This window comes from Brassica napus, unplaced genomic scaffold, assembly GCF_020379485.1.
Source record: "Brassica napus cultivar Da-Ae unplaced genomic scaffold, Da-Ae ScsIHWf_627;HRSCAF=923, whole genome shotgun sequence".
Classification (NCBI taxonomy): Eukaryota; Viridiplantae; Streptophyta; class Magnoliopsida; order Brassicales; family Brassicaceae; genus Brassica; species Brassica napus.
Window position 1 is genome coordinate 74,154 of NW_026016686.1, and position 17,636 is coordinate 91,789.

Sequence of the window (17,636 nt, forward strand, 5' to 3'; positions counted from 1 at the left end):
TCTTAATCACTTGAAGGCAGGTATATTCTTTTTCTATTATCATCTCTCTCTTTTATTTTTTTGAATAAACATAAAATTTTAAAATTAAAAAGATTTCAAACTTTTTTTAAGAGAAATTTTAGTATATTGTTTTGATTAATTATGAAAACTTTAAGATGCATGATGTGAAAACTATTCGATACATATGGCCATTTAATTGATTTATCAATTGGACGTAAGCGATTGTATGATTGTTTTTGTCTTCACGGATTGTATTCATTTAGTTTAATTTCTAAATTGATCACTCACAATATCAAAATTACTCTTAAAAATTGTTTTCTCAAAATAAACATTTCTATTATCATCTCTCTTTTTCTTTTTTGAATAAACATAAAAATTAAAAAGATTTCAAACTTTTTTTAAGAGAATTTTTGGTATATTGTTTTGATTAATTATGAAAACTTTAAGATGCATAATGTGAAAACTATTCGATACATATGGCCATTCAGTTGATTTATCAATTGGACGTAAGCGATTGTATGATTGTTTTTGTCTTCACGGATTGTATTCATTTAGTTTAATTTCTAAATTGATCACTCACAACATCAAAATTACTCTTAAAAAATGTTTTCTCAAAATTACTTTGATTGCATATATAGTTAAATGTTGCATGTTAAAACATTAATTAGAGAAAATTACTTGACTGTTACGTAATCAGCCTAGTCGATCTGTTTTCGTCGGCAACCGTAAGCAAGGCTAAGACAAGTATCGACGATGGTTAATGTTTATGTCTCTGCATCAAACCTTAACAAAAGAGGAGGAGGCGAGTCGGATTGGTATGGAATCCTCAACGTGGATCCTTTAGCTGATTACGTAACAGTCAAGAAACAATACAAGAAGCCGGCGCTTCTTCTCCATCCGGACAAGAACAAGTTTAACGGCGCCAAAGAAGCGTTTAATCTTGTTTTCGATGCTTGGAGTCTTTTATCTGATCACTCTAAGAGAGCCGCCTATGATGAACAGAGAAAATACAAAGAACAACAACAAAAGTGAGAAGCTTCTTGTTCCTCTTCAGACACCACAAAGGAAGCAAATGCAGAGGAAGCAGAGTGGCTTTTCAAGAATCGGATGAAGAGAGCAAACGAAAACTCTACAGACGAAGAAGAGAGGCTCTTCAAGAGACCGGCGCTGATGAAAACCGGAAACTCAAACTGTTCTTCCGAGGCGGAGAGGCTATTCAAGAAGCCTATGAAAGCAGCAAATCCAAACTCTACTTTGGTCTTGTCTTTTTTTTAAAACCTAATGTATGATTTGTATTATTAGATTGAAGGAATGTAAACTAATCAAATCGATCAAAGTTCAAAACTTTCTATCAGTCTTCAAGAAATTGCTAGACGATCACTAAACATTTTGTAGAGGACTAATCGTAGACGTAAACATTTTAGTTTTTGGCTTTACTTATAAAATTATTTTGATGAACTATGAAAACTAGATATATAAAATAAAAAAGAAATAAATTTGTGAATTTTATTAACATTGTTAATTAATTTAACAAATTTAGACTAGTTCAGATATATTTCAACTGATTTAAACCGATCTAGAATGATTTAAATTGTATAAACTGGGTTTTATTTATGAAAATCGTTTTGGTTAGGACTGATTTACCACCTAAACGGGAGGTCTAGGCGTGTCTAAACCAATTTCTATTACATCAATAGTAACCTGCATGTATGAAATTGAAGGCCCAAGTTGCTGTTGTTGAGAACATAGCAATGAAGTTATACAATCATATGGGGACGCCTTGTGTCAAGAGATCATAATCAGTAGTAACAATAGAGACATAGTGCATCGAACTGTCTCAAGAGAATACAACAAGTTGAGTTACTTTTATTGAACTCTAGACTCACAAGATGGTTTCTCTCGCAAGCTTGTCAATATTCCATCAACAAGCTTATCTTTACCAAACCCACCACAAGTCTTCTCCTCATCTTCAACACTGTCCCAACAACCTAGGATTTTAAGTACTTCCCTCTCTGTTTCATCCCCTTTCTCCTTCTTTCTGGAAACTGAACCAACTTCTTTGTCTAATAATGAGTCAGATGCATACGGAGCCTGTGTTGATGAAGGAACGATGTAACCTGATTCAATCCTCGCCTCAGGCATCATCTGTATCAACGCCTGCAGCTTCGGATAACCGAGGCTCTGATAATCCAAACGGTACTTGAACTCATCCAAGAAGTCTTTCTTGAAGTTGCTCATGTTGTAGCCTCCGGGGCTTTCCTCTATTATCTTCTTTATCAGCTTATGACAATCCGCAATCACCTCGCTTCTTGATCTCTCGCTTACACCATTGTTCTTGGACTCTGCTTCTTCCGGCTGAGACTTTGACAAACTCACAAACATGGATCTCAATACACTAGAGGCATGAGGATTGCTAGGACAAGAGGTGAACCGAGTTACTCTGAAAGGTAGAGCTTCAGAAGGACTCTCCTTGATCCATTTCTTATCTGATATCAACAGAGATACTAAATCAAGCGTTTTCGACAGATCCAGCTGCTTGAGAGATGAATGTCCTTCCTCCTTAAGGTTCTTAGCCAACGCTTCTCTGAACAATAGAACAAAACAGGTTACTAGCTAATGCAGAAGCACTAGTAAGGTTTAAGAGAAGAATCAAGAACCTTGATGGTGAGTGAGAAACAAGGACGAATCCTCTTGGAGAGTTAATGAAAGACTCAACATCTTTCCAAAAAGAATCTTGTGCAAAAACGTCATCTACTACATCTCCACCTGCTGGTTCATTGCTAAGCTCTTTGTTTCCTCCACAAAACAAGTTGAATCTCTTCAGAAGATGCCTTAAAATCCCTTGACTCTTGCTTGCTTCAGTGTCTGCTCTCACCTCCTTAGCAGATTCACTAGAAGTGGAAGATGCAGTTTGAGATTCTAAGTCCTCATCATCCGCCACTTTCCCTTCACCAACAACACCTTCCTGTTTCTTTTCTTGGAGATGCTCTAGTCCTAACTCTTGTGATTCAGATTCTTGAGAACTCTCTTGTGATTCAGATTCCTTTTTGACATCTTCAACATTCTGTTTCACCTTATGAGGCATCTCCTCCACATTCTTACAAGCATGAACAAGAAACACGCCTTCTCCCTTTGGAACAACCTCCAAGATCTCCGGCATAGACAACAGAAACCTCGAAAACCTCTTATATCCATAAAACTCTTCACCCAACGGTACATTCCTCTTCTTCAGCTGCTCACGCAGTTCAGTAATAGCCACTCCCTTAGGATACAAACTCAACACCAAACCAATCTCCCTAACAACTTCTTCTGGTACATGATTAGTATCTAAACTAGATTCCTGCAACTCCTCTTGCTTGGTCGATGCGGCGAACGGGTCAAGGAGAGGAGTTTTATAGTGACCATACCAAGAGCTATAAGGACCATCAGGCGGCTGGTTAAAGCATTTACCGGTTAAGTTGTTTCCTCTAACTAAAGCTTTCCAGTCCCACATGATGGAAGCGGCGCTGCACAACACGCCAAGCGATCTTTCTTCGTAGCCAGCGAGCAAGATGTTGTAGTTGCTCATCCTGAGCTTGTGTAAGACGGTGGAGAAGTCTCTGTCGCTGGAGATGAGGAAGAGGTGAGCAGGAGGTGGGTTCTGAGCAACCCAGCACATTAGATCAGTAATGAGAGCTCTATCTGTACTGTTCTTCCCACCTAAATACAAAGAAAAAGTAAGCTTTTTACATAGAAGTGGATAGGTCTGTAAGTTCAGTGTCCTGTTCGGTACCATGTTCATAAGTTCCATTCAGATTTTACTAAATTTAAATTGGGTTCGGTTCAGATTATGTTGTTACCAGTAAAATCTACAAAAATATATACAAATTGGCCAAAGATATTCAAAACGTATAAATATTCAAAAATTTAATTAAAAGCTAGTTAAACTAAAAAATATTCAAAATATAAATAATTACAAAAACTTAAAAATCTATAAAATATCTAAATTATCTTATATATATAAAAAATCAACATGTTTAACTAATTTTGGATATTTTAGGATTTTAATTTGGATTTCGGTTCGTACCCAAACCCGAAAGTACATAGCGCTTAAATCCGGTTTAAATATTTTTATAATAATTTGGATCGGATTTCAATTTTTTCGGTTCAATAATTTTTCCGAAACTAACTAAATTCAAAATCACAAATAAAACAAACTATGAAAGTCCTTAAAACATTCTAAAATATCTAAATTATCTTAACATATTTAAAAAATATATTTAACTAATTTTGAATATTTTTGGAATAAATAAATAGCTCTTAAATCCAGTTCATATGGATTTCAATTTTTTCCGTTCGGGTTAAGGTTCGGGACTAAACCTAGAAATGAATCAGAAAAGCAGAGATTTTGCGAAAAGAACCGAACCTTGAGGGACATGAGCGAGGTTGATTCCCGTCGCGGAGAGAGCTTCCTGATTAGTTCTCGACAGCTGCAACACGTCTCCGAAGGCGGTGATCGTGATTGGTCCTTTGATCCCGTTAATTCTAACGGCGGCTGTGATGGACTGCGCCACTCTGAAGACGTTAGCGCCACTGGGCAAGTGGCAGTTCTCGAAGTCCCACCACACCGAAACCTTAACTCCCCTAGACTCTTCCTCCTGGTGGTGAGCACGCCTCGGAGCGAGCTGAGAGGAGGAGATCGGCCGATGCTGAGGACGCGGCGGGTGGTGAGCGACGAGGCGGAGGAAAAGGGTTTTGGAAAGGTTCATTCTTTTTTTCGAGAGTGTGATTGTAATGGCGGAGATGAGGGTTTTAGAATTTTCAGTTGGGGAAGACGAAGTAACCCCTTGCACACGTGCGAATCACGTGATTAGTGAGTCAATATGGGCCCTTGTGTGTGAAGCCCAATAAGGATAGAAAACTCTGTTGGGTCCATATATATAATATAACTATCCTCCTATTAAAAATGTGTTTATTTTCTTTCTTTTTTGAAACCAAAATATGTTTATTTTCTGTCTCAGTAATATTTATTAATACTGATTAAATATATCCTTTTTTAAAGATAAGTATCAAAAAACTATTTTCACAAGGATATCATTTACGGACTTTTATTTATTAATAATAATAAATTTTAATTTTGAAAAATAATTAAGTTTATTTAACTGATTCCACAATTTTTTTAAGAAAAAATTTAATATCCTATCATATCCTATTAGACCGTCTATAAAACTGATCAACCAATTTTCTTTGATTTAGAAATAACAAAAAAAAAATTAGAACTGATGAAAAGTGTACAACAAATTGGGGACATGCAAATAGAAAACTAATCCCCATATTTAAAAATAAAAACATATTACGTAATTTCTCTGACTCTTCTATAACTCATTTGTTATCTAAGTCAGACATTGTAATCCCTTTGACTTTCTTCTCAAAAGACAAACCTTTTTCTCCTTCCTCTGCTTTACCCGTCACAGCCATATTCTCTTCCGAGAGTTTAATGTCCTCAAGAATCTGTGCTTCAGATCTATCAATCTTCTTTTGTGCGTCTAGAAACTCTGGAACCTCTTTTTCTTTTGTTGTCTTTACTTCAGATGCTTCTTGATTAGTCTTGACTTCAAATCCAACCTTAGTCTTCACATCTGATCCAACCTTAACGTTCGATGTCTCAGGAGTCTTCATTTCAAAAACTTTTGGAACTTTAATCTCTAAATCTTTAGATGATTGAACCTCTGCCACTTTTAGAAGTTCTGACTCTGCGGCTTTAACTTCATCAGTCTTGCATTTAGAAACCTCTGGAACATTTTTATCCTCCAAGACCTCATGAACATCTGACTCTTTTGTAACCTTTATTTCAGATAGTTCAGGAGGAGTAGGAACCTCAGAATCTTTTGAAACATTGTTATCCTCTAAAACCTTAGGAACATCTGACTCTTTTGTACCCTTCACTTCAGACAATTTAGGAGGAGCATCAACTTCATAAGCTTTTGAAACATTCTTATCCTCCAAGACCTCATGAACCTCTGGCTCTTTAGTAACCTTCACTTCAGACAATTCAGTAGGAGCATGAACCTCACTAACATTTGAAACACTCTTATCCTCCAAGACCTCAGGGACATCTTTCTCTTTTGTAACCTTCACTCCAGATAATATAGGAGCAGAAACTTTAGAAACTTGTGGAGGTTTCGACTCTTCTACAACCTTGACAGCTTCAGATTTTTTCATATCTTCTGATTCCTCAGGAAACTTAACTTCCCAATTCTCTGAATAATTAACTTCTTTCTCTTCAGCTTCTTTAGCTTTAGGCGTCTCAGGAGTCTTGACCTTTGATTCATTTGGAATCTTAACGTGAAGGTCATCTCGTGTCTGAACATCAAAGGTTTCTGGATCTTTTACATTAGAAGTCGCCGGGGCAGAAACATCATCAAGCTTTGAAACCTCTGAAGAAACATCACCTTTGTTGTTGTTAATCACTGGTTTTGCCGGAGAATGACCCGTTAGTTCTTTAACTATTGCCTTGTCCTGTTTAAAACATTTTCTCCATAAATCTTACAAAGTTATATATATATATATATATATATCATAGGAAACTTGAAAAGTTAAGAAGATATTTAAACAATATTTTTATAATAGGTTTTTACTATTTCTTAGATGCCTCTTTTTACAAATATTTTTATTCAAAAGAGTAATGGGATGATTGTAAAACCACTTGCATAAAAAAACATTTGAATATGGATTGTATCTTTTTCTTTTAAATGATGTGAAAATTTACCTCATGAAACAAGAGACTGAGAGACTGGCGTTTGCTGTTTCCATCCTCCGCATCATCTTCAATCAGAATCTCTTTTCCTTTCTCGCTCCGCCGTGCCGCAGCCGCTTCTTCATCCGCCGCGTTAGGAGCATTGTTCTTGCTCTTTTCACCCGAATCCTTGTTGTGAACCGTCGTGTCTCGCTCAACCGGGACGAGATCCTCGTCGGAATCTTTTAGAACCTTTGGCTTGATGGCGCAGTTTCCCATCTCGCCAAACACAGAGAGTTTTTTTTTTGTGTGTGTATTAGGTAATGATAAAAGTATTGTCTCTCTTTTTCTCTGATCTCTTTCTTAAATTTTCTTTTTACCTTCCGAGAAATGATGAAAGTGAAGGTGAAGGGATGGTCAAAGAAGATTTATGTCCCGATAAATTCTCTACGGACAGAGAGAGACAAAGATTTGATTAAATATGTGTTCCCTAATAAAACAAAATTAATGAAATACAGATGTAAATTGATCTGTTTTTATAATACAAAATACTATAAAGTAGTAAAGTGTATATTCGAATCTTTTTATCTTGATGCTTAGTCTAATTTATTTTGATTCTGAATCGTGCAAGTGTATATTACGCTTAAGTAAAAAGGGAAATAAATAAATCTCAATAATTAATCCCACTTATTTCCAAGTTATTCATATTTTAAGTCGTCCTGCATGGAGTTACAACAGCTTCTATTTACGTAGGGCGTCTTACGTTAAAATCGTATAATGGACGGATAGTAAATGGATCTCGGCCCATTAAAAATCTGATTTGGACCCAAAAGAAGAAAGCTATAAAGAGCTTGACAGCCCAAACAAGAATAGGAACTGCTGAGTGGTGTATCAGCTTGATGCCAAATTGAACTTGTTGCCACAGCTTCAGTTTTAGCCAAATTGCTTAATCTATTCAAACCTATATGTGAGCTTGAGTCTTGATGTGTGTTATGGATAGTATTCGAATATCGTACGAGTTAAGAAGAAAGCTAAGAGCCTAACACTCCACAGCAATGGAAGCCAAGTTCACAAGACTCTAACAACAACTCCAACCACATATGCTTGAAGATAAAACAAAAAAAGAACAACAAACAATATAGCTTTTGTCTGAACTTCATAACCACGTATGGCACAATAAGTTATAAATTTGGATACATTACTTGTTTGCTTATCGTTTCACATAATCTAAATTCAACATCTTAACCCTCAAACAAAACCATCACATAAAGAAGAAGAAAAGAAAAACAATCATCTCTACTTCTCAGTCTTCACCTTCTTCTTAGACTTACCCGACCGATCCGAAGAGCCTGAACCATGTTTGCTCGCAGAAGGCTCCGAATGCTTTCTTTTAGAAGACTTGGGAGTCTCAGTGAAGCCAGAGAAAAAGCTCTTCTCTCTGCCGCTATGTCGAAGAGAAGACTGTCCGCTTTTACGCCTGCTACTCATAGCTGGATTAGAGTTTCTAACAGAGGAACTCGTCACAGCTCTCAAAGCCTTCTGCTGAGTTTTAAATGTCTCAAGCAGCTCTTCCGGTTCAGGAAACCGAACCAACGAAACTCGCCTCGAAATCTTCCCAACTACCATTAAAAAAAAAACAACACACACTTACTAACCAGACACAACAACTCTTCCTGTAAGCAATAGGAGAAACAGAAACTCACCGATCTTTGATTCGTTCTCACAAGGTATAATCACAGTTGCATCACCTTCTTGAGAAGCAAAGCTAACAAGTTCAACCTCTTTACCTAATCAATTAAAAAAAATAAAAAATCAAAAAGCTGGTTTTAAAAAAAAAAAAGATCAAAACTTTTTTTTACCAGAAGAATCCTCGAAACGTCCCAAGACTCCATCTTCACCAAGCTTAACCTTGAGCTCCTTCCCTTCGATCTCCGGAACCTGAAAAAGACCAAAACACCCTTCAGTTTCAGAAAACATTTAAAGCTTTACGTATCTCAATCGTCCGAAACGTACGTGGCTCATAGGGCACTGGATGAGCCAGAGCTCCGTGGATCCCGTCACGTCGAAGTCAGCGAGGGGCTGTAAGCTGTTGACTACGAACTCTTCTGGAGGTTTGTAATCCAACGCCATCTCTCTGCTCTCTCACGATTAGTAAGAAAGACTGTAAATTGAAGGCGGAATCAACACGAGAAAGCAATTTCGAGAGACGGGTTAACCTCAGAACGGAGTGTTGCTCTGTCGACGGCGGGATGGAGAGAGTAGTCGCCGGAGAGAGTCGATGCGACGACGATGACCTAAAACCCTTTCCCAGTTTTATAATTTATATGTAGTTCACTCGAAAACGACGTAGTTTTGAGTGAATTGGGTTACTTTGGGATCCAGAGGTTTTGGGCTGAGACTATTGGGCCTTTATCGGACATCTAAATGAAATAAGCCTGAAACGGAAAAATCATATCATACACTCTTGTTGAATCATGATTTTGCTTGAGAAATGTTAATGTGCAGGAAGTAAGATAGGAATATGGGAAACGCAAACGTAAAAGCATAGAATTAGTACTTTGCTTGAGAAGTTTAAACGTGAATAGATTGCAATACTTGACGTGAGATGTTGGCATGTAAAGAAAAATAAAATGATATGGAATCATTCAACTTTATATTTTTGTAGTATATATATAGTCACAAATCACAACAACTAAACTCCAAACTTGCAATAACCATCCAAACATCTTTTCTGTAACCATGAGTTCGGTCCAGCATTCTCCACTTTCTCCCCTCTTTTGCCCTTTCCATCGATTACACTGCCTTTTCGATCCTTATAATGAGCTCACGATAATCAACATTTCTTGTTATCTTCCAAATGTCGAAGGCCACCACCTTTACCCACTTTATTGGTGCAATAACAAAGAATCAGGAGATGAGTCTTTGTGTCATGCTTGTACATTTAAAGGAATTGGTACAACCTATTACTTTTGCCACGAATGTGAGGTATCATTCCACAAAGAATGTGTCGAGTCTCCCCCTCTAATCAAATCTATTTATCACTCTAAACACCCTCTCCAACTAGTTCAAGATGAATCTGCAGGTATATATTGTTCTCATTGTGAAAGTCGTTCTAGCTATCAAGACGCAAAGTTATATTATTACTGTTTTACTTGTAAGTTTAGTTTGCATCCTGTTTGCGCGACAACACCCTCGTTCCTTAACTTTCCAAAAAGGCATGAGCATGACCTCAACTTCTTTCCGAGAAAAGCTGATTTGACATGTGACGTTTGTGGGGTTGTTGATAGCAAACCTCTCATTTACGTGTGTCTTCAATGTGATTTTGTTGTCCATAAAAATTGTATTTACTTACCATTTGTCATAAGAATATCCCGTCATGACCACCGTCTTTCTTTTGCATATTCTATCTCTAGAATATTGTCTTGTGGAGTTTGTCGTCAAAAAGTTGACGAAAACTATGGAAGTTATTCTTGCACGAAAGATTGCAGTTACACAGTGCATTCCAGGTGTGCAACTCGGGAAGATGTGTGGGATGGAAAAGAACTTGAGGAAGAACCGGAAGAAGACTATGAAAATTTGAATTCTTTTGAAGTGGTAGGTGATGGAATTATACAACATTTCAGCCATTCACATCACATGAAGTTTGAAAAGAAGACCACTGACAATTTGTATGATGATGATGAAAAGCGATGTCAAGCATGCATACTTCCAGTCTATGGTGGTGGCGTTTACAGATGTATGAAATCCAACTGTGATTTTGTACTCCATGAAGCATGTGCAAATCTTCCCCGGACAAAACAACATATAGCACATCCCAATCCTTTTATTCTACAAGTGAGTGACACCAAAAATATTTTCTTGTGTGAATATTGTCAGCGTTGTTTGTATGGTTTCAGATATGTGTGTAGCAAAGGAGATGAGTCTATAAGTATAGACGTGCGATGTGCTGCAATATCTGAGCCATTTGTCCAGCAATGCCACCCACATCCCTTGTTCTTAAGCAATGAACTTGGAAAATCTAGACCATGTTCAATCTGCGAAAACGAGAAAGTTCAAACTTTGAATTGTATTGAATGCATCTTCTTTTTGTGCTTCTATTGTGCTACACTCCCTTATAAAGTGAGATATGAGCATGATGAGCATTTCCTCACCCTTTCTTACAAAGAGAATGAAAGTCTCAATTGGTGTGAGATTTGTGAGGAAATTATGGATTCAACCATATGGCTTTATACATGTCATGAATGTGGGACCGTTTTCCATATCCCATGTTTACTAGGAAAATGTCCACCTTATGTCAAGCCTGCTCAAAATCTCTCGTTTAATGGTACAAAATGTAATATAGTCCCGAACAATCGTCTCACTCGACTCATCTGCTATGACTGCGACGGGCGTTGCCAAGATAAACTAATGCTCGAATTTTATGATGAGGATGGAAGAAATCTATTTTGTTATCGTCACTGGGAAGTGGCCGATTTAAGTGCATGAATCTGAGTGCTCGTCACTGGGAAAAATAATACTAAATTATAGTATGTTTTAGTTGGTATTATCATTATGTGTTGCTTTTACGAGTCTGTATTAAGGTAGTTTGTATATAATATTAAAGTTTACTTGTAATACATCGTAAACATTGAAACTCTCTTATGTAATATAAGAAATATGCAAGTTGTCAAATTGGCACCATGATGGAGAACTCGTCTCATATAAAAACAAGTAGTAAGATACAAGTCAAACACCATGATAGATAAGAAAAAAAAAGAGGTCGGCTGTAGAAGGAAAATGGTATAATTTAAGAATTTTCAAGCTTCAATGTCGCATAAAGGAAAAGATAAATAAAAAATCATTTAGGGTTCAATGTGTTCCTTGCAACTGTCAAATACACTTTTGAGTATGGATTCTCATAAAAGACTTGTTCAGTTCTAAACCTAGAACGCCCTTAGGGCATGCACATCGCGGTCCCTTGAGGCCCGTCCCTTAAGAAGTTTGGGTTGAAAATAAATCAAAAAGAAAAGAAATTGCGTGGAACGGGCCTAAAATAAGGGATTTCGGGCTCGTCCCGTGAGGCGACGTGTCAGCTCGAGATTGGGCGATGCTATCGTCGAAATTGTCGGTGTCTTCGCGTTCTTTCTCATTCTGAAAAAGAAATTGAAATAGAAAAGCACGATGGCGAAAAGTTGATCTCCTCCGATCGCAAAATCGATCCCTCTTTCACCGGTGATTCAGTCTGTGTGTCTCCTCAATCGAAAGCCCAACTCACCAAAACGAGAGGTCGCAGATTCCGTTGGCGTTTGATCCCCAAATCGAGATTCCGAGCTCCATCGACTTCCGTTCACTTCCGGTCTTGTACGAACGGTCTCATCTTCCCCAAATCCTCTGAATCTCGACCCGAGCTCAATCCTTCCGCTACCAAGGTATTTTCTTCAACTCCCATCTGAAATTGAAAAGCTTAGGGTTTTGTATTTTGCATGCGAATAGGCTGTGGCATAGATTCTATGTTGTTAGAGAACAATTGTACAGATTCTAGGGTTCGCAAATGTTACATAGTTGCGTATAGCTTGATTGATTGTTTGATTGTGTGATTGTGTGATTGTTTTCGTTGTAGGTTGATTGATTGTTTCGTATAGATTGAACCAGTGTAGCCGTTGTAGGTTATTTGATTGTTTTGTATAGATTGAACCATTGTAGTCCTGGTAGCTTGTTTGATTGTTTAGTATAGATTGAACCATTGTTTTCATTGTAGCTTGTTTGATTGTTTCGTCTATATTGAACCGTTGAGTTTGGTTGTTGCTTGTTTGATTGTTAACAAATGTATAACAAACCAGTAACTGATTTAAGCAACATGAAAGAAGTGTTTGATAGTTTAGTTTCGATGCTTTGCATCCTATAACTGGTTTTGCGTCTCTGGGTAGCCATAGTTCATAGATTTTATTTCTCATATCGTTTACTTAACTCATCATTAAAGACAGTGACTTGCTTTCTGCTCTGTGGTAGTTGTATAAAAGTAGGTTCTATACTACATCATTAAAGACAGTGACTTGGTTTCTGCTCAGTTACATTGTATACAGTATGTTTTTAACAAAATCCGATTACATTAATGATGTTGTTAGGAAAGTTGATAGCTTTTTTTGGTGTAATAAGTTAGGATTTGACATTTCTTGTTGGGAGTTCACCCTTAAGTGTTTCTAGACTTCACTTCAGCCTATAAAATCTATTCTCTTATCTCTTCTATCTCATAACTCTTTCTCCATTGTATCTATTATCTTTCTCTCTTCTATGGATCCAAGCAATGTTCCTAGTCAGTCCGCTAGCTACGTAGGACTGCTTCACTCCCAACAAGGAAGCGTTTATCATGAAAACTTCCCTTATGGAAGTTTTCATTCTAGTGTCAACTTTGCAGAATCCGATACATTTCCGGCTTTCAGTTCTCAGCAACCTGAAGATGCACCAGTACACGCAGAAGCTGCCCGTCCTGTAAGACGCAAGTGGACCCCTGCAGATGACGAGGTGCTGATCAGTGGGTGGCTCAACACTTCGAAGGATTCAATTGTTGCAAACGAGCAGAGGTCGGGGGCCTTCTGGATACGGGTTGCTAAGTATTATGCAGACAGTGTTCATGGAAGAGAGGATGGTGTGAGAGAGCACGGTTGTTGCAAGAAGAGGTGGCACAGAATCAATGATGATGTTAACAAGTTCTGTGGCGCATACTCGGCAGCCCAGCGCCAAATTAGCAGTGGTGAGTCTGACACAGACGTTCTGAAGAAAGCGCATGAAATTTTCTTCTCTGATCAAGAGCACAAGTTTGCACTTGAACATCTATGTAGTTCCGGTTTCGTTAAATGAATGATTTTCTTTCAATGTTTGTGTTATTGTTTATCTGTAAATTTATCTGTTTCTGATTTTCCTTACATGTTTGAGTTTCATGTTCTATGTTTCTAACTAGTATGCCTCGACAATGTATGCAGGTTAAGTAAAAAATGGGACGTTACAGCTACTCGCAGCCATCAGAAGACGAGACTTTATTTGGAAACAATGACGACAGTGACTACAGCGAGACGGAGGATCTCATACGACGCGACCAAGCTGAGTTAAGCTTGGAACGTTGTTCACCGGTTCACTACCCCCCGCAACCGGAGGTAGAGTTTGGTTTCCCGCAGGTCTGCTATTGTGGTGCTCAGCCAGTGCTTGCAACGTCTAACACTAGGAATGATCAAGGTATGTGCTATGGTCGTTGCTTAATTACTTAGCCTGTGAAGAAGGCTTGTGCTTGTTTATGTATGTGCTTAGCGAGTTTTTGCGTATCTTAAACAGGGAGAAGATATTACACTTGTGCCAACAAGGACGATGGCGATTGCCATATTTTCAAATGGTGGGATGACGCGTTGATGGATGAGATGAGAGCCAGAGATGTACATGTGTTTCAGCTGGCTGAAAAGGTTGAAAGCCTAACCGTTTTAGCTGACTATGACACTGAGGAGAAGCTACGAAAGCTAGAGAAGATTGTTGGTGATATGGCTAAGGAGAAATCATGTATGATCAAAGGGTTTGAGTGCTTTGTAATAGGCATAGTTGTTCTTGTTGTGGTAATAGGCATGGTGATTGTCTCAATGTATTGAATCCGTTAAGGAACCTGTTTCTTTCTCCTAATTTAGACGAATGTGTTCGCAGTTTGTAATCGCATGTATTGATTAGAACTCGTGTCTTTCATATGTCGCTTGAACTCGTGTCTTTCATATGTCGCTGAATATGTCTCCTAATTTAGACGAATGTGTTCGCAGTTTGTAAGCCTAACCGTTTTAGCTAATTTAGACAATGACTTACAATTTCCTTTTACAAGATGTAACCATAATATTCAAGAATTTTATACACATGGTTATTTAATTTATAACCATAAGTCACATGTTGAGTTTCTTTGTACCAATAAGTCACATGATCCATAGCACATGTTTATTTTGGTGCCTACCAATAAGTCACAAGTTGTACTATAGAGAAATAATTCAATCACGGGAGGTTTGTAGAGACTTCTTTTAAATCATATAAATAAGTATTGTGATTTCTTCTCTCGTTACAAAGGTGAAAAGTCTCATCTTCTCTTAAAATTCTAAACATTTTTTCCTTTTAAAAAATTTGTCAATGGCTTCTTCTTCCCATTATCATTACCACAAAGATGATGATGATGAATTAGATGACATTTTTGAAGATTTATTTGAAGACTTTGATTTCAATCCCACACCAAAAGAGCGAAAAAAACGAGTTTTTATCGAGAGACACCGGGAGGAAGGCCATCAGAAGCTCTGGAATGATTATTTTAGCAAAACTCCAACATACCCGCACAATTTATTCCGGCGACGGTTCCGGATGAACAAGGAATTATTCTTGCGTATTGTGAATCGTCTCTCTACAGAAGTCGAGTATTTTCAACCCGGAGTAGATGCTACCGGACGATCGAGTCTAACTCCGCTCCAAAAATGTACCGCAGCAATTCGTCAATTGGCGTACGGTGGTGCTTCTGACACAGTTGACGAATATGTCCGAATTGGGGAAAAACGGCAAGAAGGTGTTTGCACAATTTTGCCGCGGGAATAATCGACTTGTTTGGCGAAGAATACCTAAGACGTCCCACACCGGAGGATCTGCAAAGACTACTTTATAGTGGAGAACAACGTGGGTTTCCAGGCATGATTGGAAGCATCGACTGTATGCATTGGGAGTGGAAGAATTGTCCCACGGCTTGGAAAGGAATGTATTCACGAGGAACCGGAAAACCAACGATTGTCTTGGAGGCGGTAGCTTCATATGACCTCTGGATATGGCACGCGTTTTTTGGAGCTCCAGGTACTATGAACGATCTTAATATTCTCGATCGATCACCCGTTTTTGATGACATTATTAACGGAATTGCGCCACAAGTTAACTTCTATGTTAATGGTAATCCATACCATTATGCATATTATCTCACCGATGGTATTTATCCGAAATGGGCTACATTTATTCAATCTATCCGACTACCACAAACTCAGAAGCATTCATTATTTGCTCAAACCCAAGAAGCTGTGCGAAAAGATGTTGAGCGTGCCTTCGGAGTCCTACAAGCTAGGTTTGCCGTTGTTAGAAATCCATCTAATATATGGGATAAAGAAAAAATAGGAAATATTATGAGAGCATGTATCATATCCATAATATGATTGTCGAAGATGAACGATCATCAAGAAGGGATGAGAACGTTGATGAATTTGAAGAAGGAGATGTGGAAACATTTTCCGTCAATATGCCTTCAACTGTCGGGAGTACACTTGAACGTCGAACGAGCGTTCGGAATAGACAAGTCCATCAACATTTAAAAAAATTTGATTGAAAATATATGGACTAAATTTGGAAATCCTTGAAGTAATATATAATTTGTATTTTCTTTCAATAATGTCATTTTCTTATGTTTTCTATTTTCTTTATTTGATGTTTGTATTTTCTTTCAAAAATGTATTTATTTTTTATGTTTTCAATTTAATATTACTTTTATTTTTAATGTTTTATTTAAAATTCTTTTTTTAATGTCATTATTTATTAATTAAAATAATAAATTAAATTAACTAAGGGACAACATAAATCCCACCAATAATCAACTAATTTACCCAAATCCCTTGTTTTAGTCCCTAACCAAAAAATAATAATAAAAAATTGTTAAGGGCCCTAAAACAAGTCCCACCTATAATGATGCTCTTAGATTCCTGAGTTGGTCCCTTCCTTCTCCTCGGTGCAAACCCATCCAAAGAATCTATATTGCGCATCAAAAGATGTTTGTTTGCATACGAAGAAAGGTTTATTGCATTTTGTGACTTGTATAAGAAGAAAATATATTTTCTTTTGTTACCTGGCTTGATGCATTTGCTTCACAAGATTCAGCAACTTTACTCCTTCTTTTTACCTGTCCGATCTCACCTTATCGAAGATTTTCATTCTTTTTCTGCATGCAAGACAGAACTAGTCATAAGATTTGTCTATAACAAAAATGAGTTAAAAGATAAAAAGCTTCTTGAAGTTAAAAACGCAACAAAATGAACAAGGAACTGTCATGTGATGCCCTAAAAGGCGACTCCGAAAGGAGGACAGGCGAAGCAGGGATGACTAAGTCGTGGTCCAGACGAAGCTTACTCCAGAAGACGACAAGACCAACTCCCTGAGAAATCCAAACCGAAGCGAAGACGCCAGCAAGCAGATAAGCACGGGTGAGATACACAGCAAAAAAAGAGTAATCAGTTACCGCATTACTCCGACTTATTTGGAGTCAGCATCAGTGAGACCATATAGATACAAACAGTGAAAGCCAACATCTCTTTCTCATATCTCAAGTTACTATATTTGAAGCGCTGAAGAGGGTAGAATTAGTGCTTAATTCTTACTTCATCCAACACTTAAATGCAACTTAATTAGCAAGTTCTGATTCCACCTCATTACAGCAAAAAGGTATATTTGAGACGCGACAAGAAGACAGTACTCAAGATTGGCTTTTACAGAGAAGCATCTGTTGCTGTTCTTGGTTGTTATCTTCCAAGATCAGTACCATTCAATCAGGAAGGTGAACTGAGAAATTTGATCCTTCAAGTACTCCTTTGGATTACAACTTGACTTAGACCATTGCTCAATGTGCTTCTATATGCAGACTGGCATAAACTCTATCCGAAGCCAACCAAATATGCGTTACACAGAAACTTCAGGAAGAGTTTTGCGAGAAAGTCTGATCATGTGAACTCAATAATCTGTGTTGGATCACATATATCTTGTTGCTTTACTTGATTATATATAGCCAGAGTAGTTGAAGATGAGATGTTTGGAATAGAAAACTTGTGTTGGATCTCTTCCGGGGAGTCACATTCTCTCCAGGAAACGTAGGTTTTGCAACATTTGGTGCTCCTCGGCCCAGGAGGTATAT

At 37.6% G+C, this 17,636-nt stretch overlaps 6 protein-coding genes across 6 annotated transcripts; 3 read left to right on the top strand and 3 right to left on the bottom strand.

The window, feature by feature from the left end:
- Nucleotides 1-1,683: 1,683 nt before the first annotated feature.
- Nucleotides 1,684-5,008, bottom strand: BNAA02G34330D. Its single transcript, XM_013845446.3, has 3 exons — nt 4,406-5,008; nt 2,658-3,699; nt 1,684-2,584 (listed from the first exon to the last, which is right to left on the bottom strand). Exons 1-3 carry the CDS (start codon nt 4,746-4,748, stop codon nt 1,867-1,869), a joined length of 2,103 nt encoding a protein of 700 aa, XP_013700900.1. The 5' UTR covers nt 4,749-5,008; the 3' UTR covers nt 1,684-1,866.
- Nucleotides 5,009-5,238: 230 nt separating this feature from the next.
- LOC125604812 (periaxin-like) lies at nt 5,239-7,285 on the bottom strand. Its single transcript, XM_048775007.1, has 2 exons — nt 6,749-7,285; nt 5,239-6,498 (listed from the first exon to the last, which is right to left on the bottom strand). The coding sequence occupies exons 1-2, from the start codon at nt 6,992-6,994 to the stop codon at nt 5,362-5,364; spliced, it is 1,383 nt and encodes a 460-aa protein (XP_048630964.1). The 5' UTR covers nt 6,995-7,285; the 3' UTR covers nt 5,239-5,361.
- Nucleotides 7,286-7,840: 555 nt separating this feature from the next.
- Nucleotides 7,841-9,087, bottom strand: LOC125604810 (mediator-associated protein 2-like). Its single transcript, XM_048775003.1, has 5 exons — nt 8,932-9,087; nt 8,729-8,849; nt 8,575-8,653; nt 8,419-8,502; nt 7,841-8,334 (listed from the first exon to the last, which is right to left on the bottom strand). The coding sequence occupies exons 2-5, from the start codon at nt 8,843-8,845 to the stop codon at nt 8,012-8,014; spliced, it is 603 nt and encodes a 200-aa protein (XP_048630960.1). The 5' UTR covers nt 8,846-8,849; nt 8,932-9,087; the 3' UTR covers nt 7,841-8,011.
- Nucleotides 9,088-9,397: 310 nt separating this feature from the next.
- Nucleotides 9,398-11,398, top strand: LOC125604808. Its single transcript, XM_048775001.1, has 2 exons — nt 9,398-10,309; nt 10,403-11,398. The coding sequence occupies exons 1-2, from the start codon at nt 9,455-9,457 to the stop codon at nt 11,198-11,200; spliced, it is 1,653 nt and encodes a 550-aa protein (XP_048630958.1). The 5' UTR covers nt 9,398-9,454; the 3' UTR covers nt 11,201-11,398.
- Nucleotides 11,399-11,629: 231 nt separating this feature from the next.
- LOC125604811 (uncharacterized protein At4g04775-like) lies at nt 11,630-14,356 on the top strand. Its single transcript, XM_048775004.1, has 3 exons — nt 11,630-12,123; nt 13,675-13,924; nt 14,021-14,356. The coding sequence occupies exons 2-3, from the start codon at nt 13,687-13,689 to the stop codon at nt 14,323-14,325; spliced, it is 543 nt and encodes a 180-aa protein (XP_048630961.1). The 5' UTR covers nt 11,630-12,123; nt 13,675-13,686; the 3' UTR covers nt 14,326-14,356.
- Nucleotides 12,598-13,525, top strand: LOC125604809 (glutathione S-transferase T3-like; the record flags this gene model as incomplete). The annotated part of the gene is given in 1 exon segment (XM_048775002.1): nt 12,598-13,525. A coding segment is annotated over 1 exon segment (540 nt), but the record flags the coding sequence as incomplete, so codon positions are not given.
- Nucleotides 14,357-17,636: the final 3,280 nt, after the last annotated feature.

Bases quoted from the DNA above. Each gene is read 5' to 3' on its own strand.
- BNAA02G34330D (XM_013845446.3), bottom strand. From the start codon at position 4,748: ATGAACCTTTCCAAAACCCTTTTCCTCCGCCTCGTCGCTCACCACCCG. The intron at 3,700-4,405 runs GTTCGGTTCTTT...CTTTGTATTTAG, and splicing joins CCTCGCTCATGTCCCTCAAG to GTGGGAAGAACAGTACAGAT. The intron at 2,585-2,657 runs GTTCTTGATTCT...TCTATTGTTCAG, and splicing joins GTTTCTCACTCACCATCAAG to AGAAGCGTTGGCTAAGAACC.
- LOC125604812 (XM_048775007.1), bottom strand. From the start codon at position 6,994: ATGGGAAACTGCGCCATCAAGCCAAAGGTTCTAAAAGATTCCGACGAG. The intron at 6,499-6,748 runs GTAAATTTTCAC...TGTTTTAAACAG, and splicing joins TCAGTCTCTTGTTTCATGAG to GACAAGGCAATAGTTAAAGA.
- LOC125604810 (XM_048775003.1), bottom strand. From the start codon at position 8,845: ATGGCGTTGGATTACAAACCTCCAGAAGAGTTCGTAGTCAACAGCTTA. The intron at 8,654-8,728 runs GTACGTTTCGGA...GGTCTTTTTCAG, and splicing joins TCCAGTGCCCTATGAGCCAC to GTTCCGGAGATCGAAGGGAA. The intron at 8,335-8,418 runs GTGAGTTTCTGT...TTTTAATGGTAG, and splicing joins TGAGAACGAATCAAAGATCG to TTGGGAAGATTTCGAGGCGA.
- LOC125604808 (XM_048775001.1), top strand. From the start codon at position 9,455: ATGAGTTCGGTCCAGCATTCTCCACTTTCTCCCCTCTTTTGCCCTTTC. The intron at 10,310-10,402 runs GTAGGTGATGGA...GATGATGAAAAG, and splicing joins ATTTGAATTCTTTTGAAGTG to CGATGTCAAGCATGCATACT.
- LOC125604811 (XM_048775004.1), top strand. From the start codon at position 13,687: ATGGGACGTTACAGCTACTCGCAGCCATCAGAAGACGAGACTTTATTT. The intron at 13,925-14,020 runs GTATGTGCTATG...TATCTTAAACAG, and splicing joins TAACACTAGGAATGATCAAG to GGAGAAGATATTACACTTGT.